The sequence below is a fragment of the Pelodiscus sinensis genome, chromosome 9 (genome assembly GCF_052426305.1).
Source record: "Pelodiscus sinensis isolate ZL-2025 chromosome 9, ASM5242630v1, whole genome shotgun sequence".
Lineage (NCBI taxonomy): Eukaryota > Metazoa > Chordata > Testudines > Trionychidae > Pelodiscus > Pelodiscus sinensis.
In genome coordinates, this window is record NC_143060.1 from 57,182,928 (window position 1) to 57,207,684 (window position 24,757).

Here is a 24,757-nt window from a genome sequence, read left to right on the forward strand (position 1 = left end):
CGGGTTGATCTCGCAGTGCCAAGGGGCGGCGCTAACAGACCAACCCGGCAGCACCCCAGCTGCTCTGCCACAGGTGTCCCGATTCAGCTACTGCTGAAACTGACCAGCAGAGGCTGAATCGGGGATGCCTGGGGCAGAGCCGGACTATCGGAAGGGGGGTCTATGAGGAGGTCTGGGGTGGCATCCCCCCCACACCACCTTAGACCCCTCATAGCCCCCCCTTCTGATAGTCCGGCATATTTGATAATCCGGCACCACCTGGGTCCTAATGGTGCCAGATTATCGGAAGTTTACTGTATTACACTTCAACTCACTTGTTGTCACCAATTTATCAGAACATTTCTGCACATTTTACAGTTTTGTGTAAAACTACAATACTTTCTTGCTAATGAAGGTACAACATTATTTTAATCTAAAGCCAGTCTGCTGGTCTTTTCCTCTCTTGTGTAGTGTAACATACCATGCACAGTAATATCCAATTCCCTTTCATGGTCTCCTGCCTTGTTTGTTGCTACGCACTTATAGCGGCCAGTGTCTGACACTTGAGCCCGGGAGATGAGAAGTTTGCGTCCATTTAATAAGATCTTATATCCATCTCCTTCTTTGACTGGCTGGCCATCTTTCAACCACCTAGCAGGAAGAAAGCAAAATCTTAAGACACTTATTTTGTTTAAAGTAGTTGACAGTCCAGAAATGTGCTTCTGTAAACTATAAATGGGAAGCTGCAGTACAACTATATCTATTTTTCAAAGAAGCCTGAAGATAATACATCGATTTCTGCTCTTTGGAGCTCACAGATATAAGTGAGGACCTGAAGCGAGCTACCAGGAAATGGAGAAGCAAACACCAGAGAAGGGGAAAGGAAGGAGGCTGTAGAAAGCACAGCTGCCAACTAGGAAGAGGAGAGGGGCCTGAAGTAAAAGATTCCATGCACGAGGGACCCTAGTTACCAGAGGAGGGGCATGGGCGGGAGGTGAATCCCCACTTTCGGGAGGAAAGCCTGCCAGACCTTCCTCTTGTGCCCAAGGCCCAGCCCTGCATGCCAGAGCCCCTCATGCCCCATTAAAAGGAAAAGCCCCAAAGGACCAGAGAAGCCCTGGCCTGCCCGCACCAATCACATCAGGCCAAGCTGCTTCTGCCTCCCTCTAGCACCAGACGGAGCTGTTCTCCTGGTCTCTGAGCATCAGGCTGGCCCCAGTGCCTGTCAGCATTGCAAGTGAGGGCTCCTCCAGGATTTCAACTGGGAAGTCTCTGAAGCTCAGGACACACTTCCTCAGCTAGGGGAAGAAGCCTGCAGTCTAGACATAGCCCTACTGGGCATGTAGTGGCAAAGAAAAAGAATGGATTTCCTGAACAGCCTTGGCTGAGAGCCAGCTGGCTTTTAGCTCAAGCTGTAGAGGCTCATGCACTAAGCTCCTCTCAGCATTACACCTGGTTGAGACAGTAGCCTCCCTGAGCACTAGACTGGCCCAAGTGCCACCAGTTGAACCAGATAAAGATGCCAGGCCCCTCAAGTGCTGGCCTGGCCCCAGCACTGCCAGAGTCAGGCTGGCCCCTGTGCTTGGCTGAGCCGTCAGCCTCCCAGAGCACCAGGCCAGTCCCACCACCAGGCCCAGACAGCAGCTTCCTCTAGTGCCAACTCCTCTTGTCCTGATGGCCCCAAAACTCCACTGAGTCCCAGCAGCAGTGCATTGGCTCTCTCTATCACTCCTCACCCCCCTGGACAGTGAGCAGTGGGGCCCTTTGGGGGCGGAGGAGGCAGTGTAGTTCTCAGGAAAGTGGGGGGCACTGCGACAATTGTCCAACAGCAGATTGGTGGGGAAGGCAATGCCCGCCGCCCATGAGGAGGGAGAAAGGACACCTCAGGAAGAAGAGTCATTAATGGAGTTCTGCTGCTTCTGCTGGTCCCTGGAATATTTACTCTGGCATTACCAACAAGGCTAATCTTAAAAAGGGGGAAAATTCTGACCCCACTGACATCAAAGTTTTGCCAACAAGGCCAGGATTTTACACACAATGTTTTCGTCTATGATCAAATGGTATGGTCAGTGCAGAATGATTATTTCCAAGCTCATCTAAGCAAGATGTGGCATTCCTAACTGACATACCAACCCCCTTACATGATAGTCGGTGGAGGGGTTCCCAACGCTGGACAATCCAGTTCCAGAGGGCTATCAAGGATCACAAAGTAATCTGAAGCTTCTTCTCCCCCTTCTACAAATGGTGGGACTGTAGAATGATAAAAACACAACAGAAGAAACATTTAAACATCAGAAAATGTGTCAAAAGCAACTACAAATGTTAAAATATATATTTTCTCAACAGCACCAACCTCCCATTGGGACAGGGTATTAGACTGGGTTCAATATACAGAGTTTTAGCCTTGCAATGAAGAGCACTAAACAGATGGTGTCCACTGTCCTACCATTTTTATTGGCCTTGTATGGCACTTGATTTATCTAAAGCCAGATTCTACTAATTCTCTCTATGCACGGAAAAGGAAACGAGGAGGCTTGTCTGCCACTTCTTCACAAGGCCCAGCTGCTCCATCTCTTTGCTTCCGGGGATGCAAGGCATGCCTAAGGGAGTGGGAGGATGGGGAGGATGCAGGCCACCTCATTCACAAACCAGAAAAGCTATTCAGGGAACAATAAGCTCGGCAGACTGCATCTGGAAGCCTGTGGGCCATTAGTGCTCCCATAGAGTGGTGTGTCTCAATACACATCTGTGCCTCCAAGGCATAAACAAGCCCTTAAAAATAGTAGCACCTACAATGGGGAGGAACCTATGGCCTGTGGGTTGGATCAGACCTGAAGCTCCACATGATCCTGCAAGGCTCGGGGTTCCCTATTTCCACAGTGGGGCAAGCCAGGGTTGGCACTCCAGCCTTAGCAATCAAGGCAAGCTGCCAGCCAGATCCAGCCTACAGGGGAAGAAAGGGGCTCTGTGTGTTGCAGAGAAGCACTCCCTGAAGGCATGGCCCTCCATCACTCCCATTGGCCAGGAATCGCAGCCAATGGGGGCAGTGGAGAATCATGGGGGGCAGTGCCTGAGCATAGAGCCATCTGTGCTCCCCAGACTACTCCTGCTCTCTTCTTCCTTCCTAAACCCCATACTCTCACCCCAAGCCCACTCCTGCACCCTACTTTCCCTCAAGACCCTGGCAACCCCCTCCCACACTCTGAAAGCCTCATTTCTGGCCCCACCAGCCCAGAGTTTGCAGGGGCTACAAAATCTACTAGCCCCAGACCCCCAGAAGTTGATCTGGGCCTGGGGGGTTAAGTCTTGATGCTTGAGGGGAATTAGATAAATGCCTTTTTTTTCTGTTTCTCAGTTGGAGGCCAGGTCAAAGAGGGAGGATTTTTTTGTGTTTGTTTGGTTGGTTTTTTGATTGTTTGTTGGTTTGAAATCTCACTTGTGTGTGATGCCCAACTGACCTACAATATAAACCACCTTACTCTTCTGGAAGTTGCTATTTCATGACCAATATTTGTAGGAGTCATATATAGAGATGGTCCAAGGAGGCAATGTGCAGAGGTAGACTGGAGTGAAGGTGTCAATGGAAAGAGAGAAACATTTTTCAAAGGTAAGTTTAGGAGCTGCATAATGCAGGCAAAAATGTATAGTCTAAAAATTGAAAACCCCCTTGATATTATTCGATTTATTTTGCAGCTGTGATTCTTCTTTCGTCCCTGATTTTAATTAGTCGAAGGGGGAATTCGTCTCTGTGTGATGCTTCATCTCTGAAGTAGTCTGAAAGCAGCTGCCCACATTAAATCTGATGCTTGAACCACTGACTGGACTGCAGTTTTGTGACACCAGCAAAAACAAATACAGATTTAATTCTGTTGCAAGTTTTACAAATAAATTGTTCTTCTGTTCACACACCTAAAATTTCAACATCATATTTAATTTCTTTTTCTCCTGCTCTGCTGGTGGCCACACATATGTACTGTCCGCGGTCAGCCTCTACAGCATTCAAGATCTCCAGTTTCTTCCCCCCAGACACAATGCGGAGGTTATCACTTGCTTTCACAGGCACGCCGTCTTTTAACCAGGTCAGAAGAGGAGGGGGGTTGCCACCAGCTTTACAATCCAATGTCAGTGAATTCCCAGCAACCACCTGCTTGCTCTGGACTGTGTCAGAGCCACCCTCAATAACCGGAGGAACTAGAAAAAGGGGAAAAAATATATTGCAAGCTATTAACTTTACAACCTGAAAACTTATTAACAGCACATGGGTCAGTTCCTCCCAGCCCTCTCTGGCTCTATCTAATTTTATGTTATATCTTATTTTATGTGAGAAATCTTTTGTCAGAACAGGCTAAGACAACGGACTCTAAAGAACAGTTAACAATTTAATAAACAAATGCCATAAAGGATTGTTCACCACTATATTAAAAGACAATGAGGTTCTGAGGTGGAAGAATAGAGACCAAGAGTCTTAAGTCAGGTGTGACAGTGGCAGACCAATGGGCTAGATTACAGCAAGGCCCCACTGAACAGTCTGGGTTGCAACCAGTCTGGCTTATCTGTGGCTTAGTATAGTTAAAATAGTTATTAAGAGTGGTAAGAATGAATTTCAATTTTATGGAATGCTTGTAGGATACTCTATGGATTAACCCTACTTACATTTATATCATGGGTGGCCCATGAGCCAGACGTGGCTTGCCAGAGTTAACCCCTGGTGGGCCACTGGGCGCTTTATTTACCTGCATCTCCACAGGTGCGGCCACTTGTAGATTCCATTGGCTGCGGTCACCATTCCTGGCCACTGGAAGCTATAGGAAGCAGCGCAGGCCAAGTTACTGCTTCCCACAGCTCCCATCGGTGGGGAACAGAAAACCATGGCCAACGGGAGCTGTGAGCGGCCGTACCTGAGGACATGCAGGTAAATAAAGCATCCAGCAGCCTGCCAGGAACTCATCCTGGTGAACCATGTCCGGCCTATGGGCCACTTATTGCCAGATTTATAACCAGAGTTATAAGGTAACATCTAAATGTTTCCTCTGGAGCTATTAAAAAGTCTGCTACGACTGTAAACCCCACATAGCAGGAGAGAAACATTATCAAGTGTGAAATACCAGCTTACTACAAGAGATGCTGTCTCTTCCCCCCAAAAGAAGGTATACAGACATCAGACAAACCATTATGGACAAAAGGCTTATTGATTGCTTCCCCTACAATCCTGAAGAGGATATGTGCCCAAACCCTTGTCCCATCAAAGCTGAAATAGGGAGGAGGAGGGAATAAAAATATCTGTTGAAGAGAATTTCTTATTCCTATAGAATGAAGTTTAATAAGGACAAATGCAAAGTACTCCAATTAGGAAGGAACAATCCGTTTCACACATACAGAATGGGAAGCAACTGTCTAGGAAGGAGTACGGCAGAAAGGGATCTAGTGGTCAGAGTGGACCACACGCTAAATACAAATCAACAGTATGACACTGTTGCAAAAAAAGCAAACATAATTCTGGGAGGCATTAACAGAAGTGTTGTGAGCAAGACATGAGAAATCATTCTTCTGCTCTGCTCTGTGCTGATTCGGCCTCATTTGGAATATTGAGTCCATTTCTGGGCATCGCATTTCAAGAAAGATGTGGAGAAACCGGAGAAGGTCCAGAGAAGAGCAACAAGAATGATTAAAGGTTTAGAGAACTTGACCTGTGAAGGAGGCTGAAAGAATTGGGCTTGTTTAGTTTGGAAAGGAGAAGACTGAAAAGGGACATGATAGTGGTTTTCAAGTATCTAAATAGTGTCACAAGGAGGAGGGAGACAAATTGTCCTCCTTGGCCTCTGAGGCTGGGACAAGGAGCCATGGGCTTAAATAGCATCAAGGGAGATTTAGGTTGAACATTAGGAAAATTTTCCTCACCGTTAGGGTGATTAAGCACTGGAATAAATTGCCGAGGAAGACTGTGGAATGTCCATCTCTCAAGATATTTAAGAGCAGGTTAGATAGACATCTATCAAGGATTGTCTAGACAGTGCTTGGTCCTGCTTTGAGGGCAGGGGACTGAACTCGATGACCTCTCGAGGTCCCTTCCAGTTCTAGCATTCTATGATTCTACAGAATGCTGAGGGACCAGAATGTTTAAGCAAATGCAAGGAGTCCCCAATTGTTTTACCTGCATTAGTTCTAAAAGATAAACTGAGTCTGTTTATTATAAACATTTCTATTGCCTTTTGAAACCTGATTGTAACTCATCTATGGGTACGTCTAGACTGCGGAGCTATTTCGGGATACCAGAAGTATTCCAAAATAGCAACACCGCGTCTTTAAATGCTCCTACTATTTCCCACAATAGCGGGCGCACTATTCTGGTGTCCTTGTAACCCTCATTCCGTGAAGGTTAAGGGATTTGTCGGAATAGTGCCTTATTTTGAAATTTGGCACTAAATTTCAAAATAAGCTCTTTCGACCTAGACTCGGAATAAGCAACACAATTTGCATAGTGCAAATTGTGTAGCTTATTCTGACAGAAGGGTGCTTTAACCTTGAAGCCTTTATTTTTGTTAGTTAATAACTCCTTAGTTAGTTTGTTACAAAGCATTGTCTTTGGTTTGAGAAGTGAGTACACTTGATTTGGGGGTTAATGACTGGTTCTGTGGGATTGGCAGTAACCTGAATACTATTGTGATTTTTGGGATAAAGCCATCATCTGCCAGAAAGTCCAGCTTGCTGGAATGGCAAGACAGACCAGAATGCCCAAGGCAGTGACTCCCTGGTAAAACTATTATAGTGTTCTAGGCGTTCACACTTATTATTGGATTGGTGAAATCTAACTATAGGGAACTACAGAGGTTTTGCCCTGCTTCTTGACAGTCTGCCCAGAGGTTGGAATCCATAATAATGAGCCATTCCAGACACGACTGTCAGGAAACTAAACATTCACTCCAAAACGTTATTTCAGACAAACACTGTGCAGGGTATACATGCACGCATGATAGGAGGGAAAAATAGGGTGGGGAGAGAGAGAAGGGATTTGTGAGTGGAAAGTAATTTTAATATTTCCTATTTATAAAAACTTCCCTCTGACCACCCTGAAGACAGAAGCCTTGTTTCATAGCTACATAAATGATATTAGACATAGCACAGGCTGTGACAGTGTAAGTTTTCCTTTGCTGTCTTGTTAAAGTATCCCAAACTGTAGTTTCAGTGGCCAACTCTGAGCAAGAGAACACTTCAGTCCTTCGGGAAGCACCGCACAACCTACCTCTATGAGGATGCAGGTAGGGTGCTGAATACGCATGTTTTATAAGCCACAACCAAAGGTGAACAAGCATGTTAAATAAACTGTCTTTACCATAGACATCCACTTGATATATTTTTTCAGCAGTGCCAGCAATGTTGGTCACCAGGCAGGTATACTTAGCAGAATCTGAGATTTGAGCCCGAGGAATCTGAAGGAACTGCCCCTTGTCCACATACAGAGCTTCTGGACTAGAAATAATTGGGCGTCCATCTCTGTACCACGTAATGGCCGGGGCTGGGATTCCCCTGGTTTCACATTCTAGCTTTATTAAGCTGTTGAGCAATGGGGATACCTCGGTGGTAATATTTCCTCCCTTAATAGTAGGTGGGACTATTTCAAAAGACAAAACAACAGCATTAAGACCATAGAGTTTACATTAGAACAAATTAGTGTCACTAAAAACAAGTTAAACATTACATTGTTGAAAGAATTAAAGAACTTTTGGGCTCATTAGATCTCCAGTATCCCCAACACATTCACCAACGCAGTTATTCACTTTCAGCACAAACATCTGTGGCTCACTAGGAGTTTTGCGCACGTAAGATAAATGGAATCTAATAAAAAAGGGCCACACCATGCCTTAAGGCACAGCCCATTTCGTCATCTGCAGGTCCCCAATGTGTCAGTTGGGCAAGCCCTTCTATATACTTTTAGGATACACTTACTCCTATAGGACATGCCCGGTTTCTAACCCATCTTTTGCAGGTAAGTCTAGACCAGTCCCTCCACTGTTCAGTCAGCTAGTTCAGCCACTGAAAATAATGACCTGTTTTTCAGAAGGGTTCCTGTTGAATTCTGTGGGAAATGCGGGTTACTCAGCACTTCTGAAAATAAAATCATTTACATATAAACCTAAACAAGCACTTAGGAGCCTTGATTTACACTTCTGTTTTCTGGAAATCTTGACTCAGAGTCACGCATCACTTGCTGGTCAACAGTCCTTACATTTTTCTAGCAAACAAGCTTTCATGTTAAATTATCCATGTAAAGAGTTCAGAAATCTTTAAATACACGTTGCAATTGGCAAAACCTAAGTTAACTGCTTTACTGCTCCTGAAAGTACCTGATACATACACACACACACACCGGCAGACACACACCTTCTCCACTGTCAAACATACATGGCAGACCCTAACATTTGTCATGGAATGTTTATTTAAAATGGCAGCACAGAAAAATAAAGTGGGGGAGGAGAGGATTAAACCAATAAGCAGGGTGTTGAAAGGGTACCAAATTATAGTACAGTTTAATCCTGGTTAAATAATTAAAATATAAATTAAATACATCTATAAAATATGCTAAAACTTACGTAAATGAGACAAAAAGGTTTCAGCAAATGCATGCACATACAGAAATTGAGAACAGTTGGAACAGTTTTAACATGCTATCTTGAGAAACTATGAAAGACAAAACAATACCTCTCTGTCTCTTCTAAACCACAGCAATACTAAATACTGGGAGCAGAACAACATACTCACAGACACTGACTACACCAAGATAAAGACAACAAAATAGCAAATACAGCCACACAGTATTTATAATCCTGGCTGTCATCCAGCTCTTAAAATTCTCAGTTTCTCCATATTACCAGTCTCAGGGGGAAAATCCTCCTCAAGAATTTCATTTCAAGTATCTCTTCAACTCCAAAATTTTAATAATAAGTTGCTGAAGCTACATGAAGAATTTGAAATGAACAATTCTAAACCTGTTCCATGGTGAATTCTCCTGGGTGTGAAGGAAATATCCAAGAGGACTAAAGAGCAAAGGAAACTAAGATCTAATAGGAAATTAAGCCCAGAGCCCCTTTTATCTCTGTGCGCATCTGTCCACATATCCAGGTTCATACCTTTGACATTAATGGGTATCTCCTTTGCCTCCCTAACTACTGTCCAATTTATCTCCTCCCTTTGTTTTCAAAGACTATGAATGTGTTCGCTGCTCACATTACTTAATTTTTTTCCTCCAGCTCTCTGCTCAATCTCCAGTCAGTCTTGCTTTCTTTCCATTCCAGTGAACCCGTCCTAACCATGGTCATTAGTGATATCCTGTAACTGTTTTGCCAGCACATCACTGTTTTCCTATCTTTTACAACTGTCAAATTTAACCTCTTATAACTCACTTTTTGCCAGGCCCAACGTAATCTTGTTCCCAACCAGTGATCCTTGTAAGCTGTGCACTTGTGCAGTCACTCAGGAGAAACTCCGATACCACCCAGCTGATTTGGAGAGTACTCACAGCTAAGTTGGTTGTTTCTATTGGTGGTGCACATGAACGTGCTTTAGTGCATGTAAAAAAATTATTCTGCAATGGATGTAAAAAATCCACACGTGTATGGAAAAGATTAGAGGGAACATTGTTCCCAACTATCTCTCTGCTCTCCTTTTTCCTTACACGCCTCCCAGCTCGCAGGCTTGTCTGGTCCTTCACCAATGCTGCCTCTTCCAAGTGGAAGACTCTCCTCCCTCTTTGTATTTGCCAAGCATGAGAGTTCATTCAAACTTATTTCTCCCAGGAATCTTTCTGAAGCTATTCTTGCCACCAATAATGATCATACCTGCCCTTGCCTAAACATATCCCATTAAGTAGCTTCAATTGGCTTTGCTCGGATTGTCCTTATCTTGCAATGAAGATGCCTTATTCTGTTTGTAAAGCACCAGATAACTGTGCTAGATAATTGCGTCAATAATTAATAATAAATAAATGTTAATGTAGTTAGCTCTGCTGGGCCAGATTCTCAGATCTCAAAAATCAACATAGTTTCATGAAATCAACAGAATTCCACCAAATTATGACATTGATGAAGGAAATCCTCTAAATCTATGGCTCTAACTCTTTTGGAATGCTGTATATTCTAAGCCATTCTGTGCTACATTTTCTTCACAGACCAGTTTTACACCAGTGTAACAATACTGGCATTAGCAATCATTCTTCTGATCTACACTGGCATAAATTGAGGAGAGTCAGGCCCACAAAACCCTAAATGCATCCCCTCCCCCATTTCCCTTAAAATCATTTAAATTAAAATAACTAGATGATATCATATTTCAATTTATATTAATTTCATAATGATCTGAGAAACTACAGGTTTATGAAACTGCTCCAAAACACTTTCAATGACTAAAAAAGCCCCCCAAAATATACCGAAAGCTGGTTCAGGCCCCATTCCAGCAAAGATTTATGCACATGCTTAACTTCACACATCAGGGACTCCTATGGAGATCAAAGGAATGACAGATATATGTAAAGTTAAGGATATGCACAGTTATTTGCAGGATCGGGGCCTTAATCTGCATATTGTTTCCCGTCAAAACAGAAACCTATTTTATTCAACAAAACAAAAGAACACCTAATCCCGGAGAACTCTTTTAATTTACCATGGATGACCAGCTTGACCTCCTTGACTTGTTTGCCAGCAGCATTGGTCACACTGCATTGATAGCGGCCTTTGTCGAGTCTTCGAGCACTCTTTATGCGTAGAACTTGTCCTTTGTCTAGGAGCTCAATATTAGGATCTTCCAAGAACAGGGGCCTAAAGAAAAACAAAATCCCCACATCCCTCAAATAGTAATAAAAACGATTTGAATAAAAATAATATTTGGCACTAGAACTGAACTTTTCATGCAAAGAGCTAAAATTGCTATACAAGGGTAGTGAGCCATCATTATACATTTTACAGAAAAAAAAAAAGGCACAAAATACTTAAGTTTTGACCAGGTCATACAGCATGTCAGTGGCAGAGCCAGACTAAAATCTCCTGATTCCCAGTCTCTTTCTCTAATAAATATCTCTGTTTAGTAGCTAAAAGCTCTAAAGTCTATATATCAAAGAATACCAAGCAACTGTCACATCAGGATAGCAGGTGTTGCTGACCAAGAACCACATTATGAAATATTAATGCTATTTTCAGCCTATGTATAGCGCCATTTTGATTTTCAGCTAACATTTGCACTGCCAAAATTCCTCGAATAATCTATGGAATGGCCTCAAAGGAGTGGCTGGGCATTTGTCTTGGTTTGTATGTTGTCTGGTTTCACCCACCATAAATCTACACTGTATGTGCCACATTACTTACCAATTGGCATTTCACTATAAACAGCAAGTTGATACACTTAACCACACAACATCAACATATAACTAGTACAAGTCTTAATTGATTACAATGGTATATCACCGATTGACTAGTTATAAGCAGAACTTGATAGTACAGTGCATCTATCTCCTCTCTCCCACACCATAACGTTCTTGCCACAAACAAAGAGGAAGTACTTACTTGCCATCTTTGAACCACTGAATGACAGGAAAAGGAGAGCCTTTGACTTTACACTCCAAACTAGTCCCTTGGTTGAGAGTGACTGAAACTTCCCCTGGTGTGTCAGCACCTTTTATGTTTGGTGGAACTTGGAAAAAGAAATGTCACATTAAGTACTAAACATGGTGAACATGATGAAAACTTGCTGACAAGGGCACTAACTGAACAGATTAGACCATGGAGGCCATCATTTCAGGATGACCATGTTATCAATATATGCAGCAAGCTTCAACCTTCACTGTGAAGTGAATGCTGCAGCTGCTCTTCTATAGCACATTTCTATTATGCCTACGATCCCTCGTGTAGAAAGCAATTCTGCACAAGTGCTGGGGAACAGACTCTATGGCACAAGAGAATCTTTCTAGCTTGTCTTCTGGACTCCATTAGTGAAATATGCACAAGACACTATGATAAAATATCTTGTATCAGAATTCAGAGATGGAAAACAGCATTTTGCGTATAGTACCAATAAGATGACAAAATTCAAACAGCATAAGGTGTTACTGTGTGGCGAGACCCTGTATCCTGTATTTAACAAGACAAAGAAAAAGCTGCAGTGTAATGACTTTACATATCAAATACTATTTTTATGGATTATCAACTTTAAAGAGCACAATACTAACCTAGCACATCTACATGAAATAGCTTCTCAGAACTTCCAGCTATGTTTGTTGCTTTGCATGAATACTGTCCACCATCAGCGGTAGCAACCTTAAGGAGCTTCAGTATCTTCCCATTGTGTGATATTTGGAGAGTATTGCTTTCCAAAACCTTAAAAAAATCAAAGAGATCAGCATTGTGTGGTCCAAGTTACATAAGCCAATGACGGTGTCTGGACTTGAAAAGACGGTGGCAGTTTTTCTTAAACAATAATGTATTTACTCAATGTCCCTTCTCTAGCAAACCCATAATACCTTCAAAGAACAATACAGGCTACCAAACATAACTTGTAAGTAATTACATAATAATAGGCAGCTAACTGTATGGCACTATTATAATTATTGCAGTTGTGTGATAATAGGATAATCAAATCTTTTTTTCCCTTTGCTGCTGGGGTAAAACAGTTGTATTTCTTTATAAAGTGCTTTAAGATGGTTTTGGGAGAGAGTGAGGCTAAGTTTTGCTTTTCTGTTGCTATGATTTAATGAATGGATGAGCTAGTTTATTACCTGTACACAACTGATTATTGCTGCAGAGAGGGCTAAACAATGTGATGTATGTAACCATATATTAAATTAGTTACCTAGGTGCCCAGTGCTTGTGCATGCATGTTTTTATTGCTGCTTAAATCGAAGGTCAGGTCAATATTACAAATTTCTGCTGGCAGAAGATATGATGCCTGGTCAACACAACAGCATCTGAATACATGCAAGTTATATTTGCAAAATTGTGTGTTTGCCAGTATAGCTTGTTTTGCTTGTAGAGGGTGATTTTATTGCTACAGAGCTCAGTGTTTCCAGTATAGCTGTGTCCAAATTACAAGCGCTTTTCCAGTATAATATAATGGTATCCTATACAAGTAAATTACTACTTGTACATTTTAATTTATTTAAATGAGCTCTCTCCTCAAGCACTAACCAAAAAGGCTTTAGAAAGCTAATATGAAATCTGCTGGAATTGGCTTTTGTACCTTTAAGGTCATTTTTATTTGCATAAAATAAACAAACAGTAGTTGTACATACCTGGACATCATCTTTATACCATGTGATGATGGGAAAGGGGTTGCCTGACACTTCACAGATGAGATTCACAGGCTGATTAACCACTACAGATACATTTGTCACCTTTTCTTGATCTTGAATTTCAGGAGAAACTATAATAAATTATGATTAGCAAAGATTTATGTATTAAAAATGCCATGGACATCTACGTAAAGCAAAATAAGGGTTATCTTAAAGTTCTATACAATATTTTCATCATTATATCAAGTTTTTTTCTTTATAGTTGGTATTTATTAATGCACATATAAGAGCTTTACACTGCAGTAAGTGTCAGTGTTTGTGTCATCAAACCTATGTTGGAGTTCAGAGATAAACCTCTCACACCTAACTGTGATAGGTTAAAAGTCGGCTCACTGTACAAGTTATGAAAGGTAGACAACAGTGGATGCTGTGTTCAGTGTAAATCAAATACAGTGAAATACCACGTAAATCCTAAATTGTTTCAATGAACTACAACAGGGGTGCGGAACCTCAGGCCCAGGGGCTGGATGTGGCCCCTGGCTTGCCTGGATCCAGTCCGAGAGGCTCAGAGATCCCGCCGCATTGGGGAGTCCACTCTGCACTGCAGCCCCTCTCCCACCCATCCACATGGCTGGAGCACACAAAATCGACTAGCCCGGGCCCCCCTAGGCTCTGGTGTGCAAGGGGAATGTGAGGAGTGTCTTTCTGCTTCTCAGTCAGGGGCATCTCACTTTGCTTCTCACTTGTGTGCGGCCCCTGGCTGATTTTATCATGGGTCAGTGGGCCCTGACCCAAAAAATGTTCCCCACCCTGAACGACAACATTCCAATTGCTGTTCCATCTAGTGTCATCTTCTCTGGGGATGAAGATTTTATTTGGGGAAAAAATGATTTAATTGCAAGAGGAAGGGATTCTCTGTACAAAGGAATCCCAGTATTATATTAAGAGGAGGAGAAGGTTGAGTTTAGCCAGATAAGAGGCTCTTTAACCAAATCTGACTTGTCACTTTCATCAGGCTGACAGTCGCTCTACAGCAGTGGGGGGCAACCTGTAGCCCACGGGCTGCATGCAGCCCATCAGGGTTCTTTGTGTGCCCGCAAGTCATTTGTTTAGCATTTCCCACATCACAGGGTTTTCAGATTCAGCTGGTATACATCTGCATCGTTTTTTCCCTACCAGTATTACTAAAGTGACATACATGTAAAACAAGGGCACATTAAGCAAGATGGCCACTGATCGCACACAACGTTGTGAGAGCCATGTACTCCCTCTGGATCCAATCAAAGCACTGCTATTGTTCAAGTGGCACACACACAAATTCTAGGTACTCAAGCAATTAGCAAAACTACCCTACCCCATGAGACCATCTTGGTTACGGCCAGGGCTGACCTGAGCAATTCTGGCACCCCGGGCAGACAGTTCAATTGCGCCCAGAGTTGAGGGAGGGTGCATGCCCGGCACGTGGGGGAGGGTGTGCGGAGCTGGATCGTCAAATTGATGGATCGTCAAATTGAGGAAGTAAACGCATGGTAGCACAGGTGGTTTCGCAGAGAGGGCTTTGGTTTCTTCGACCATGGCACTCTGTTCCAGGCACAAGGATTGTTAGGAAGAGATGGGATCAACCAAACCAAGAGAGGAAGGAGCATCTTCGCGGGCAGGCTTGCAAACCTACTGAGGAGGGCTTTAAATTAGGTTTGTTGGGGGACGGTGATAAAGTCGGATACCAGGAAAAAATCCAAAGAGGAACAAGCAACAAAGGAAGACTCCTGATTTGAATGGAGAAGATAGGGCAATCAACTGGTTATCAACTGGTTATCTGAGGTGTTTGTACACGAATGCGAGAAGCCTGGGCAACAAACAGAAAGAACTGAAGGCCCTGGCCCAGTCCAAGAAATATGATTTAATTGGGTTAACAGAGACTTGGTGGGATGACTCGCATGACTGGAGCGCTGTCATGGAAGGGTATAGACAGTTCAGGAAGAACAGGCAGGGGAGAAAAGGAGGAAGAGTTGCACTATATGTAAGAGAGCACTATGATTGCTCTGAACTCCAGTATAATGAGGGAGAAAAACCTGTTGAGAGTCTATGGGTTAAGGTTAGAGGAGAAAACAACAGCAGTGATGTTGTGGTTGGTGTCTGCTAAAGGCCACCGAATCACGTAGATGAGGTAGATGAGGCTTTCTTCAGACAACTGATAGAAGTTTCCAGATCGCAGGCCCTGGTTCTCGTAGGGGACTTTAATCACCCTGACATCTGTTGGGAAACCAATACGGCAGTACACAGGCAATCCAGGAAGTGTATGGAGAATGTTGGGGATAACTTCTTAGTACAAGTGCTGAAGGATGCGACCAGGGGCCGTGAGCAGCTTGACCTTCTGCTCACAAACAGGGAGGAACTAATAGGGGAAGTAGAGGTTGGTGACAACCTGGGAATCAGTGATCATGAGATGGTAGATTTTAGGATCCTGACCAAAGGAAGAAAAGAGAGTAGTAAAATACACACCTTGGACGTCAGAAAAGCAGATTTTGACTCCCTCAGAGATCTGATTGGCAGAATCCCCTGGGATGTTAACATGAAGGGGAAAGGAGTCCAGGACAGCTGGCAGTATTTTAAAGAAGCCTTATTGAAGGCACAGAAAGAAACCATCCCGATGCATAGCAAGAGAGGCAAACGTGGTAGGAGACCGGATTGGCTTACAGAGGAAATCCTTGGTGAACTTAAGCACAAAAAGGAAGCTTACAAAAAGTGGAAGCTTGGACAAATGACCAGGGAGGGGTTTAAACGTATAGCTCAAGAATGCCGGGGGGCTATCAGGAAGGCGAAAGTGCAAATGGAATTGTGACTGGCAAAGGATGTGAAGGGTAACAAGAAAGGTTTCTACAGGCATGTTAACAAGAAGAACGTGATCAGAGAGGGTGTGGGGCCCCTACTAGATGAAGGAGGTAACCTAGGGTATGTCTACACTACAACATTAATTTGAACTAACTTAGTTCGAATTAGTTAATTCGAACTAAGCTAATTCGAACTAACGGATGCAGACTAAAAAACTAGTTCGAATTAGCGTTTTGCTAATTCGAACTAGCATGTCCACATTAAGTGGACCCTGAACCGGGCTTAAGGATGGCCAGAAGCAGTGCCGGCAGGGCATCAGAGGAGGACTTAGAGCGTGGAGATGCTGTCTCAGGCTAGCCGAGGGCTGTGCTTAAAGGGTCCCGACCCCTACCCCGGACAGACAGTTCTCACGGGTGCCCCGCTTGCAAAGCAATCCTGGCTTGGATTGCCTGGAATACCCACACTGGGCACATCACACCACTCAGCCATCAGCCCGGCTACACTTGCCGCAGGCTGCCATCTGGGGAGAGGGGGCAATTGGGGGGCTGCAGGAGAGCTTCAACCCCCAGAAGCCCGCAGAGCCAGCCCAGTCCTCCCCATCGGGGGCTCGTGCCCCATTCCTCCCTCACCTCCTTCCACTTACCCTTCCCTAGCCCCTCTTCTTGATGTACAAAATAAAGATAACGTGTCTTCCAAAATGGAATCTGTCTTTATTGAACAAAACTGGGGGAGACTGGGAAAAGGAGGTGGGAGAGGGGAAGAGAGAGGCTGGGAGAGAGGAGGGCAACTAAAATGATCAGGGGTTGGGAAGAGGTCCCATATGAAGAGAGGCTAAAGAGACTGGGACTTTTCAGCTTAGAAAAGAGGAGACAGAGGGGGACAGGATAGAGGTCTCTAAAAGCAGGAGTTGGGTGGAGAGGGTGCATACAGAAAAGTTCTTCATTAGTTCCCATAAAGAAGGACTAGAGGACACCAAAGGAAAGGAATGGGTAGCAGGCTTCAAAGTAGTAACAGAAAGTTGTTCTTCACAAAGCAAAGAGTAAACCTGTGGAACTCCTTGCTGCAGGAGGCTGTGAAGGCTAGAACTAGAACAGAGTTTAAAGGGAAGTGAGATCAAGTCATGGAGGTTGGGTCCATGGAGTGCTATTAGCCAGGGGGTAGGAGTGGTGTCCCTGCCCAAAGTTTGTGGAAGGCTGGAGAGGGATGGCACGAGACAAATGGCTTGGTCACTGTCTTCGGTCCATCCCCTCCAGGGTCCCTAGGGTTGGCCGCGGTCGGCAGACAGGCTACTGGGCTAGATGGACCTTTGGTCTGACCCAGTACGGCCATTGTAAGCTCAGGGCTCAGGATCGGGGGGTCTCACTGGACCCCCTTGATTCTCTTGCACACCTGCTCCTGGGTGGCCAGGCTGACAGCTCTCCTGCCCTAGACGGCCACTTTCCTGTGCCTAGTGCGGAGATCGTGGACGAGGTCCACGATGTCTGCACTAGCCCAGGCGGGTGCCTGCCTCTTGCGGTCCCGGGCAAGCTCCCAGGAGGCGCCAGCCTGGTCCCGGGAAGAGGGGGAGAGCTGGGGGGCATCGGGTGGGTGGCTCGATCCGTGCCAGGTGCAGGGTCTGCTGGCAGGCTTGCACCTGGCACAGGCACCGTAGCCAGCCCGTGCCCCTTTAAGGGGTCCGGGGCCGGGAGCGGGGCAGACGAGTTTCCCTGGTGTTGGCCAGAGTGGCCACCAGGGAAACCTGGGGAGGGCTAGCCTCCCACTAGTTCGAATTAAGGGGCTACACACCCCTTAATTCGAACTAGCTAGTTCGAACTAGGCTTAATCCTCATAAAATGAGGTTTTCCTAGTTTGAACTAAGCGCTCCGCTAGTTCGATTTAAATTCGAACTAGCGGAGCGCTAGTGTAGCGCCTATTAAAGTTGATTCGAACTAACGTCTTTTAGTGCGAATTAACTTTGTAGTGTAGACATACCCCTAGTGACAGATGATGTGGGGAAAGCTGAAGTACTCAATGCTTTCTTTGCCTCTGTATTCACGGACAAGGTGGGCTCCCGGACTAATGCACTAAGTGACGCAAGATGGGATGAAGATGGACAGCCCTGATGGGTAAAGAACAGGTTAGGAACTATTTAGAAAAGCTAAGCGTTGTTACAGCCTGGGGACTGAATGGCTAAGTAGCAGTTCTGCAGAAAAGGACCTGAGGATTACAGTGGATGAGAAGCTGGATATGAGTCAACAGGGTGCCCTTGTAGCCAAGAAGGCTAATGGCATATTAGGGTGTATTAGGAGGATCGTTGTCAGCAGATCCAGAGAAGTGATTATTCCCCTTTATTCAGCTCTGGTGAGGCCACATCTGGAGTACTGTGTCCAGTTATGCCCCCCTCTCCCACTAAAGAAAGGATGTGGATGCATTGGAGAGGGTTCAGCGGAGGATGACCAAAATGATTAGGGGGCTGGAGCGCATGACCTATGAGGAGAGACTGAGGGATTTGGGTTTAATCTGCAGAAGAGAGGAGTGATGGGGGATTTGATAGCAGCCTTCAACTTCCTGAAGGGAGGTTCCAAAGAGGATGGAGAAAGGCTGTTTTCAGTAGTGACATATGGCAGAACAAGGAGCAATGGTCTCAAGTTGTGGTGGGAGAGGTCCAGGTTGGATATTAGGAAAAACTATTTCACTAGGAGGGTAGTGAAGCACTGGAATGGGTTACCTAGGGAAGTAGTGGAGTCTCCATCCCTAGAGGTGTTTAAGTCTCGGCTTGACAAAGCCCTGGCCGGGTTGATTTAGTTGGGATTGGTCCTGCCTAGAGCAGGGGGCTGGACTTGATGACCTTCTGAGGTCTCTTCCAGCTCTATGGTTCTATGATTCTATGAAACAGAACTAACAATCAGGTACCTACAGGAACAAGTACTCAGAGTTGCTTGCACAACTACAAAAATTCATGCACATATTTTGTGGGTGCAATTCACAAGAACAAAAGAGAAACTGTGCTTCTGAAAATTATCCCCTAACAGCTGTAGTTGTTTACCATGAACCTTCAGGTTGTATTTTCTTTCTGTGCTTCCTGCTTCATTCACTGCTATGCAGATGTATTCCCCATTGTCGTACGGAGTAACTGAAGCAATGATGAGCAGCGTCCCATCCTCCAAAATTGAAATGCCCGGCTCACTGCCAATCAGCTCCCTGCCATTACGTAACCATTTAATGACAGGTTTGGGGGTACCTAAGGAGAGAAATGTATAGAACTTCAAGTAGCTTCTTGCTTAATTTGAAAAAGGAGGGATTCGTATGACTTTAGAGCAATGCCTGGGAGAAAAATGTACAGTAAGAAAAATCTTTGCAGCAGCCTCTGTAAATCACTAAATACGCTGCAGCTTGAACAGGCACACTTGGCCCAAAGGGCTTGGGGAGTGAGCGTTCCTTCATGCTTTGGGATAGTCCCTGTCACTCCAGCCAACGGGTAATGCAAAGAACACTTGCACTGTTATAGTCCTACCAAAAATATTACATAATTAGCAAAATTATTTATTAGAAAAGGCCCTTTAAAGTTTCCACACACAGTGCTTACTGTTTGTTTTTTATAATATCCTAGTGAGATGTTGTAGTTGAGAAAGACTATCCGCTTTTACCGTTCCCAAAACACTAAGATGCATAGCTAACAGAAAGAATGGTTATTAGCCAAAATGGTTACTGGGGTGCACACCTTTTGCTGGACATGGAAATGCAACACGTTGATTTGCAACTCTTTCTTGAAATGGAGTGTTGTAAGGAGGGTCAAGATCATCTATCAGAGGTGCTTCTAAAAGGAAAAGTAAAGAAAAAGAAACAGTAAATAATCTTATTCCCTCCTCTCAAATGTGAAAACATAGAATGTATGCAGGAAAGTTACACTTCTTTATTCCTTCTCATTCTCAAATGGCCTGACTCTCAAAACCTTAACTCACACAAAGTAGTATTCCAGCAGTCCCATTTATTTCACTGGGACTATTTAAACAATAAGCTATGACTCAGTGCAAATGAGGATTTCAGAATCTAATCCAAATTATTTTGCTCTGACAATCACTATATTAACTCGGAAGGCAGAGGATGTTTCTGCAAAATTTGATAGAAACTGGACAAACTATTTTTGAGCTATAGATCATTAAAATAATCATCCTGCTTTTAAATTTTAATTCTTCTCTTAATGATTCTTTGTCTTCCTGAAGCTCAAAGATACCATCCTACCACTGCTGACTTTTTGTCTTGTATCTTGAAAATTCACACGGTCATTATATCTGAAGGAACTAGTGTGTAAGCAAAGTTAGTAACATTTTTTATCAATAGTTCTGAACTCAATCTGGTTTCACAGTTTTCAAAGGGAATTATAGAGCAGATTCTGTTATCACTAGTGTTAACGCTCAGAGTACAGGCTTTAAGACAACTATAAATGAGAAGTATCCTCACTGAAGTCAAATGAATTGTATCCATGTAAAGCAAGTAAGTGAGAGAAGTCTTAGACATGTTTATGTGAACATGTTTGTGTGTTTGTGTGAACATATTGCTCTAAAAAGAACAAGAGTCCTCCTACATGTAGAGCTAACAGACCCGTTCCTACTGCTCAAGTGACAGAGGTTTGTGGTTTTGGAACAACTAAGCCAGGATTCTAATGCAGACACTGCAGGTGTGTGGTTTTTTATGGAGAAGAGGAAGCCTCACTGATTTTGATCCCCCTTATACTATCAACTAAACACAAGGAAAGTCCCTTTCAAAATTAAAAGAATTAAAAAGTTCTGTTTTGTTTCATATTTTTGCAACTGATCTAATGTTTCTTTCCCCCACACTCAAAACAATCACGTCATATTACAACATTTGAAACATGTAGATTTTGATACCTGGTCAGGCAGCAGTGGCAGCTATCATGTTTCAGAATCAGTTACAGATAATTGGAATATAAAATCAGCTGAATTACTGAGTCTACCACTCTGAAAATGCAGCAGTTGATCTCCCCACAACTACAAGGCATATCATATATTAAAATAAAGATGCACTCGATCACCACTGTAATTCCAAGACACAGGGGAGGTAACAAATACCTTGAACTTGTATCGTTATCTCCGATTCATCACTGCCAGCTATGTTACTAGCAACACACTTGTAGATTCCAGAGTCTGAAAGCTGGACTTTGCTGATGCTCAGTGTTCCATCTGGATGGCTGATATATTGTCCTCCATCTATCAGCATAGTATTTCTGCCTTTGAACCAGGTGACTGTTGGGGGAGGGACCCCTTGAGAAGCGCACAGTATGTCAACACTATGATCAACTTGTACTTTCATAACTCGAGGCCCACGTTGTATCTTTGGAGGAACTAGGCAAGACAAATAAATTAATGGTAATGTGAAAAAGAAGATCTGGCAGACTGTTAATGGAGGAAATACGGTCAGTGTTATCCTTTTTGAAAATACCTTTCCCTTATCCAATGCAATTTGATGCATCATCAAGCAATCAGAACTGAATGTTCCTACAGACGAGATTTATAGTATGCCATTGCTCAAGTCATCTGTTGACTCTACATTTGAAATCCCAAAGCATTCTTTCCAAAGAAGTGTTGCACTCTCATTCTTTCAAGCACTTTTTAAAAAGCTCCTGGGTACTGGCTGTCCATAGTACCAAACAATTCAAAAGCTTTAAGATAAAGTCAATTACATTTGCTCTTTGACATTCTAACTTATTTCCTCTTAATCCTAGCTATGTATGTTTCCAGACCAAATTGAGACAGGAAAATAAAATATGGCTGGAATAGATTGTACTAGTCCCAAGGAATAAAAGCCTCATATAATTCAACATTGTAACTGCCTTGCCCAATGTTTTTCTTTATAGGAATCATCAAAAATAAAAAAGACTCATAAGGGATGGAGATTTGTCATGGAGATTTTTAATTAAAAATAACAGACTTAATGTAACAATAGTGATGGGTTTAGTGACTGCTCTGGAATATTTGATAAAAAAAGCTGTGACAAATAAAAGGTCTTGATGATTATTTTTGGATATTAAGGCACCAAAGGTACCTTTCAGGAGAGTATGATGTTAATTCTGTTGTCCCGACTAAATTCCAGCTGAGGTAATTATATTCTGCCTAACTAAATTATCTATGTAGTCACAGTTGGATCCAGTTTTGTTCACTTGCTGGTCTACCAACTGTCTTATCTTTCTGTGCATCTGCATATCAGCAGTAAGGTGAGCCCTATGTTTAGCAGTATTTTAGTTCGTTAAATATGTGGTGCACTGTGGAATCCTCTGGAATAAAACACTGTGTCCAAGATATCTAAAATATTGATAGGAAAACCTCACATGCTCCTCATAAGAAAGTTTACAAAAGCATCTGAACAAGCTGATCATTGTCCCATCCTGAGGGTCCCTTCATCATCTTCTCTGCAACTTTTATATTAATCCCACTGGGTTGTTTATTTAAGACTGTAGCCCTTGCCCTATCTCAACCTTCCAATGGGGTCTGTGCAATTTTTGAGATTCCCAACTGAAATATCATCAGTTTTCCCGCTATTAAATATCACCATGAGAAAAGGCAGGCAAGTAGATTCTGTGTGCCCCTGAATTGGTTAACATTAATAAACGTTTTGTAAATATTTGCAGATATTCTGATTACTTTGCTTTACATCAGATCTCAGCCTATAAAGCTCTGATGGTCTGAGGAGAGCAGAGTGATCATAGCGTGCTTATATTTCCTCCAGAAAAAAGGTTATATGATAGCAAAAAGGAGGAGGGCATGGTCCAAATGGGACAGGGAGTTATCTATGAGATATTATTCACACGATGAAAGAGTTTCAGCACTTAATTCTAGATGAATCCCTAGTAAGACCTCCAAGAAGCAATTATTCTTCTAATTCAATAACTTACCATTTACATTTAGCTTTATTGACTGAGTCACATTCCCAGCAATATTTGTGGCCACACAGATATACATTCCACTGTCTGAAACTCGTGTCTCAGTGATCTTCATTGATCCTGAGGGAAGGAAGGTGTGTCTGGGAAAATAAGAAATATGTTTAAGTGTATAAATACATATTGAGAGAAGAAGAATGAGCTAAAGCTAAAACAGACATTGCTAATAAATACCATGAACTTGAATAATCCTGTTTAGTATGACATTTAGTGCAGTTGAGCTGATTTTTATTTAATTATAATTGTGATTTATCATTCCTAATTATTTCCTAACTCATTACTGAATCAATACATTCAGAATACAAATAATCTGAAACATGGCAAGATCCACAGGACCAACCCTAGGTATTCCAGATACTCACAGGATTCTTTAAATCCTGTTATTGTTTTTCTACTGTACAATTTTTTGGAGGAATGTGATAGAAATGTAGCCGTGTTAGTCTGGTGTAGCTGAAGCAAAATACAGTACTATGTAGCACTTTAAAGATCAACAAGATTGTTTATTAGATGATGAGCTAGTGGGTCTGGTCCACGAAAGCTCATCATCTAATAAACCATCTTGTTAGTCTTTAAAGTGCTACATAGTCCTGTATTTTGTTGGAGGAATGTGTGATTCCTGGGATTGGTAATAAGATATGGAACCCCTTCACTTCTAAGTCACAGGCTCAAGGTCAGCCCAAGGCAGTAGTGACAGAAAGTTGTCATTAACCCATTGCCCATGTTTAGTCCATTACCATCTAGGGGTGGTCTAGTGGTTAAAGCAACAATCAGAGAATCAAGAAGGCTGCATTCTGTTTTGCAGGTCTGGCTCAGTGGTCATGAGAAAGTAGCTTAATTCCTTTGTGCCTCAGAGGAGAATGAGGAGAGTTATACTTCCTTACTCCAAAGGGGTGATGTGAACCAAAATTAATGTGTGTCAGGTGCTAGGGCAACCATACAAATATTTACAAATCAATTTGCTCCCCGTGCACAAGAACACTCATTGTGTATGGAATTGTTAACTGCATTGTGGTCCCAGGAGAAAGGGCAAAACCTGGGGGCCAGACTTAGTCATTAAGAGCCTGTCTGCACCACACGCAACTTTCAGCTGTGCGTAGTGGACATGCTACATGCCACAGTGAAAAGCACTTCAGTGTGCAGCTACGCATACCGGTGAATGGCTCTGGTAGAGGGGTGGCAGCAGCAAAAGGCTTCAGCTGCTCCCTGCTGCCAGAGCCTTTCACTGCAGCAAGTAAATGCTGTGGTGGAGGGGAGGCTACAGGAAAAGCCTCAACCCCTCTCCTTCCTCTCCCCCCCCCCCCCCCGCCACCTGATGTGGCCTTTCTCCACTGCCACAGCCTTTTTCTGTGACAGGGAAAAGTTCCAGTAGTGGGGAGCTAACACCAGCAGCAGGGAGTATCCCTGCTAGCTGAACATTTGCCTGTGGAGGAGGTGGTCTCTAGCAGAGGGGAGCAACCAGACTTTCCCCATTGTCAGAGTCTTTCTCTGCAGCTGGAGTCTTCCTGTTAAAGGAAAGGTTCTATCAGCTGGACACTACTCTGGAAAAACCCCAGCAGTGTAGGCAGGAGGCCTGTTTTGGGCAAGCAGAGAATATGAAGTGTTGCCTATAGGGCAGGCCTGGGCAGGGCCCACCAAGCCACTGGATCTGACCCACAAACACTGCAGAGAGTCCCAGAAATTTGGCTGTGGGGCAGGTTTTCTTTAAATAAACTATGAGGCTGGAGTGGAGGGAGCAAAGGGAA

The 24,757-nt window shown here is 43.4% G+C and overlaps 1 protein-coding gene across 4 annotated transcripts in view; it reads right to left on the bottom strand.

Moving 5' to 3' along the window:
- HMCN1 (hemicentin 1) overlaps window positions 1-24,757 on the bottom strand; it is a 364,148-nt gene that overhangs the window by 160,085 nt on the left and 179,306 nt on the right. For all 4 annotated transcript variants that reach the window (XR_012906027.2, XM_075936754.2, XM_075936755.2 and 1 more), the window contains exons 23-34: window positions 22,971-23,098; window positions 21,151-21,423; window positions 19,782-19,877; window positions 19,107-19,301; window positions 13,250-13,380; window positions 12,191-12,338; window positions 11,529-11,655; window positions 10,633-10,787; window positions 7,310-7,588; window positions 3,889-4,170; window positions 2,121-2,229; window positions 461-630 (exon numbers count right to left, since the gene is read on the bottom strand). Coding sequence is in view for 3 of the 4 variants with exons in the window: in XM_075936754.2 (XP_075792869.2) it covers window positions 461-630; window positions 2,121-2,229; window positions 3,889-4,170; window positions 7,310-7,588; window positions 10,633-10,787; window positions 11,529-11,655; window positions 12,191-12,338; window positions 13,250-13,380; window positions 19,107-19,301; window positions 19,782-19,877; window positions 21,151-21,423; window positions 22,971-23,098 (2,093 nt within the window). In the remaining variant the exon portion in view is untranslated. The remainder of the gene's footprint in view (window positions 1-460; window positions 631-2,120; window positions 2,230-3,888; window positions 4,171-7,309; window positions 7,589-10,632; window positions 10,788-11,528; window positions 11,656-12,190; window positions 12,339-13,249; window positions 13,381-19,106; window positions 19,302-19,781; window positions 19,878-21,150; window positions 21,424-22,970; window positions 23,099-24,757) is intronic.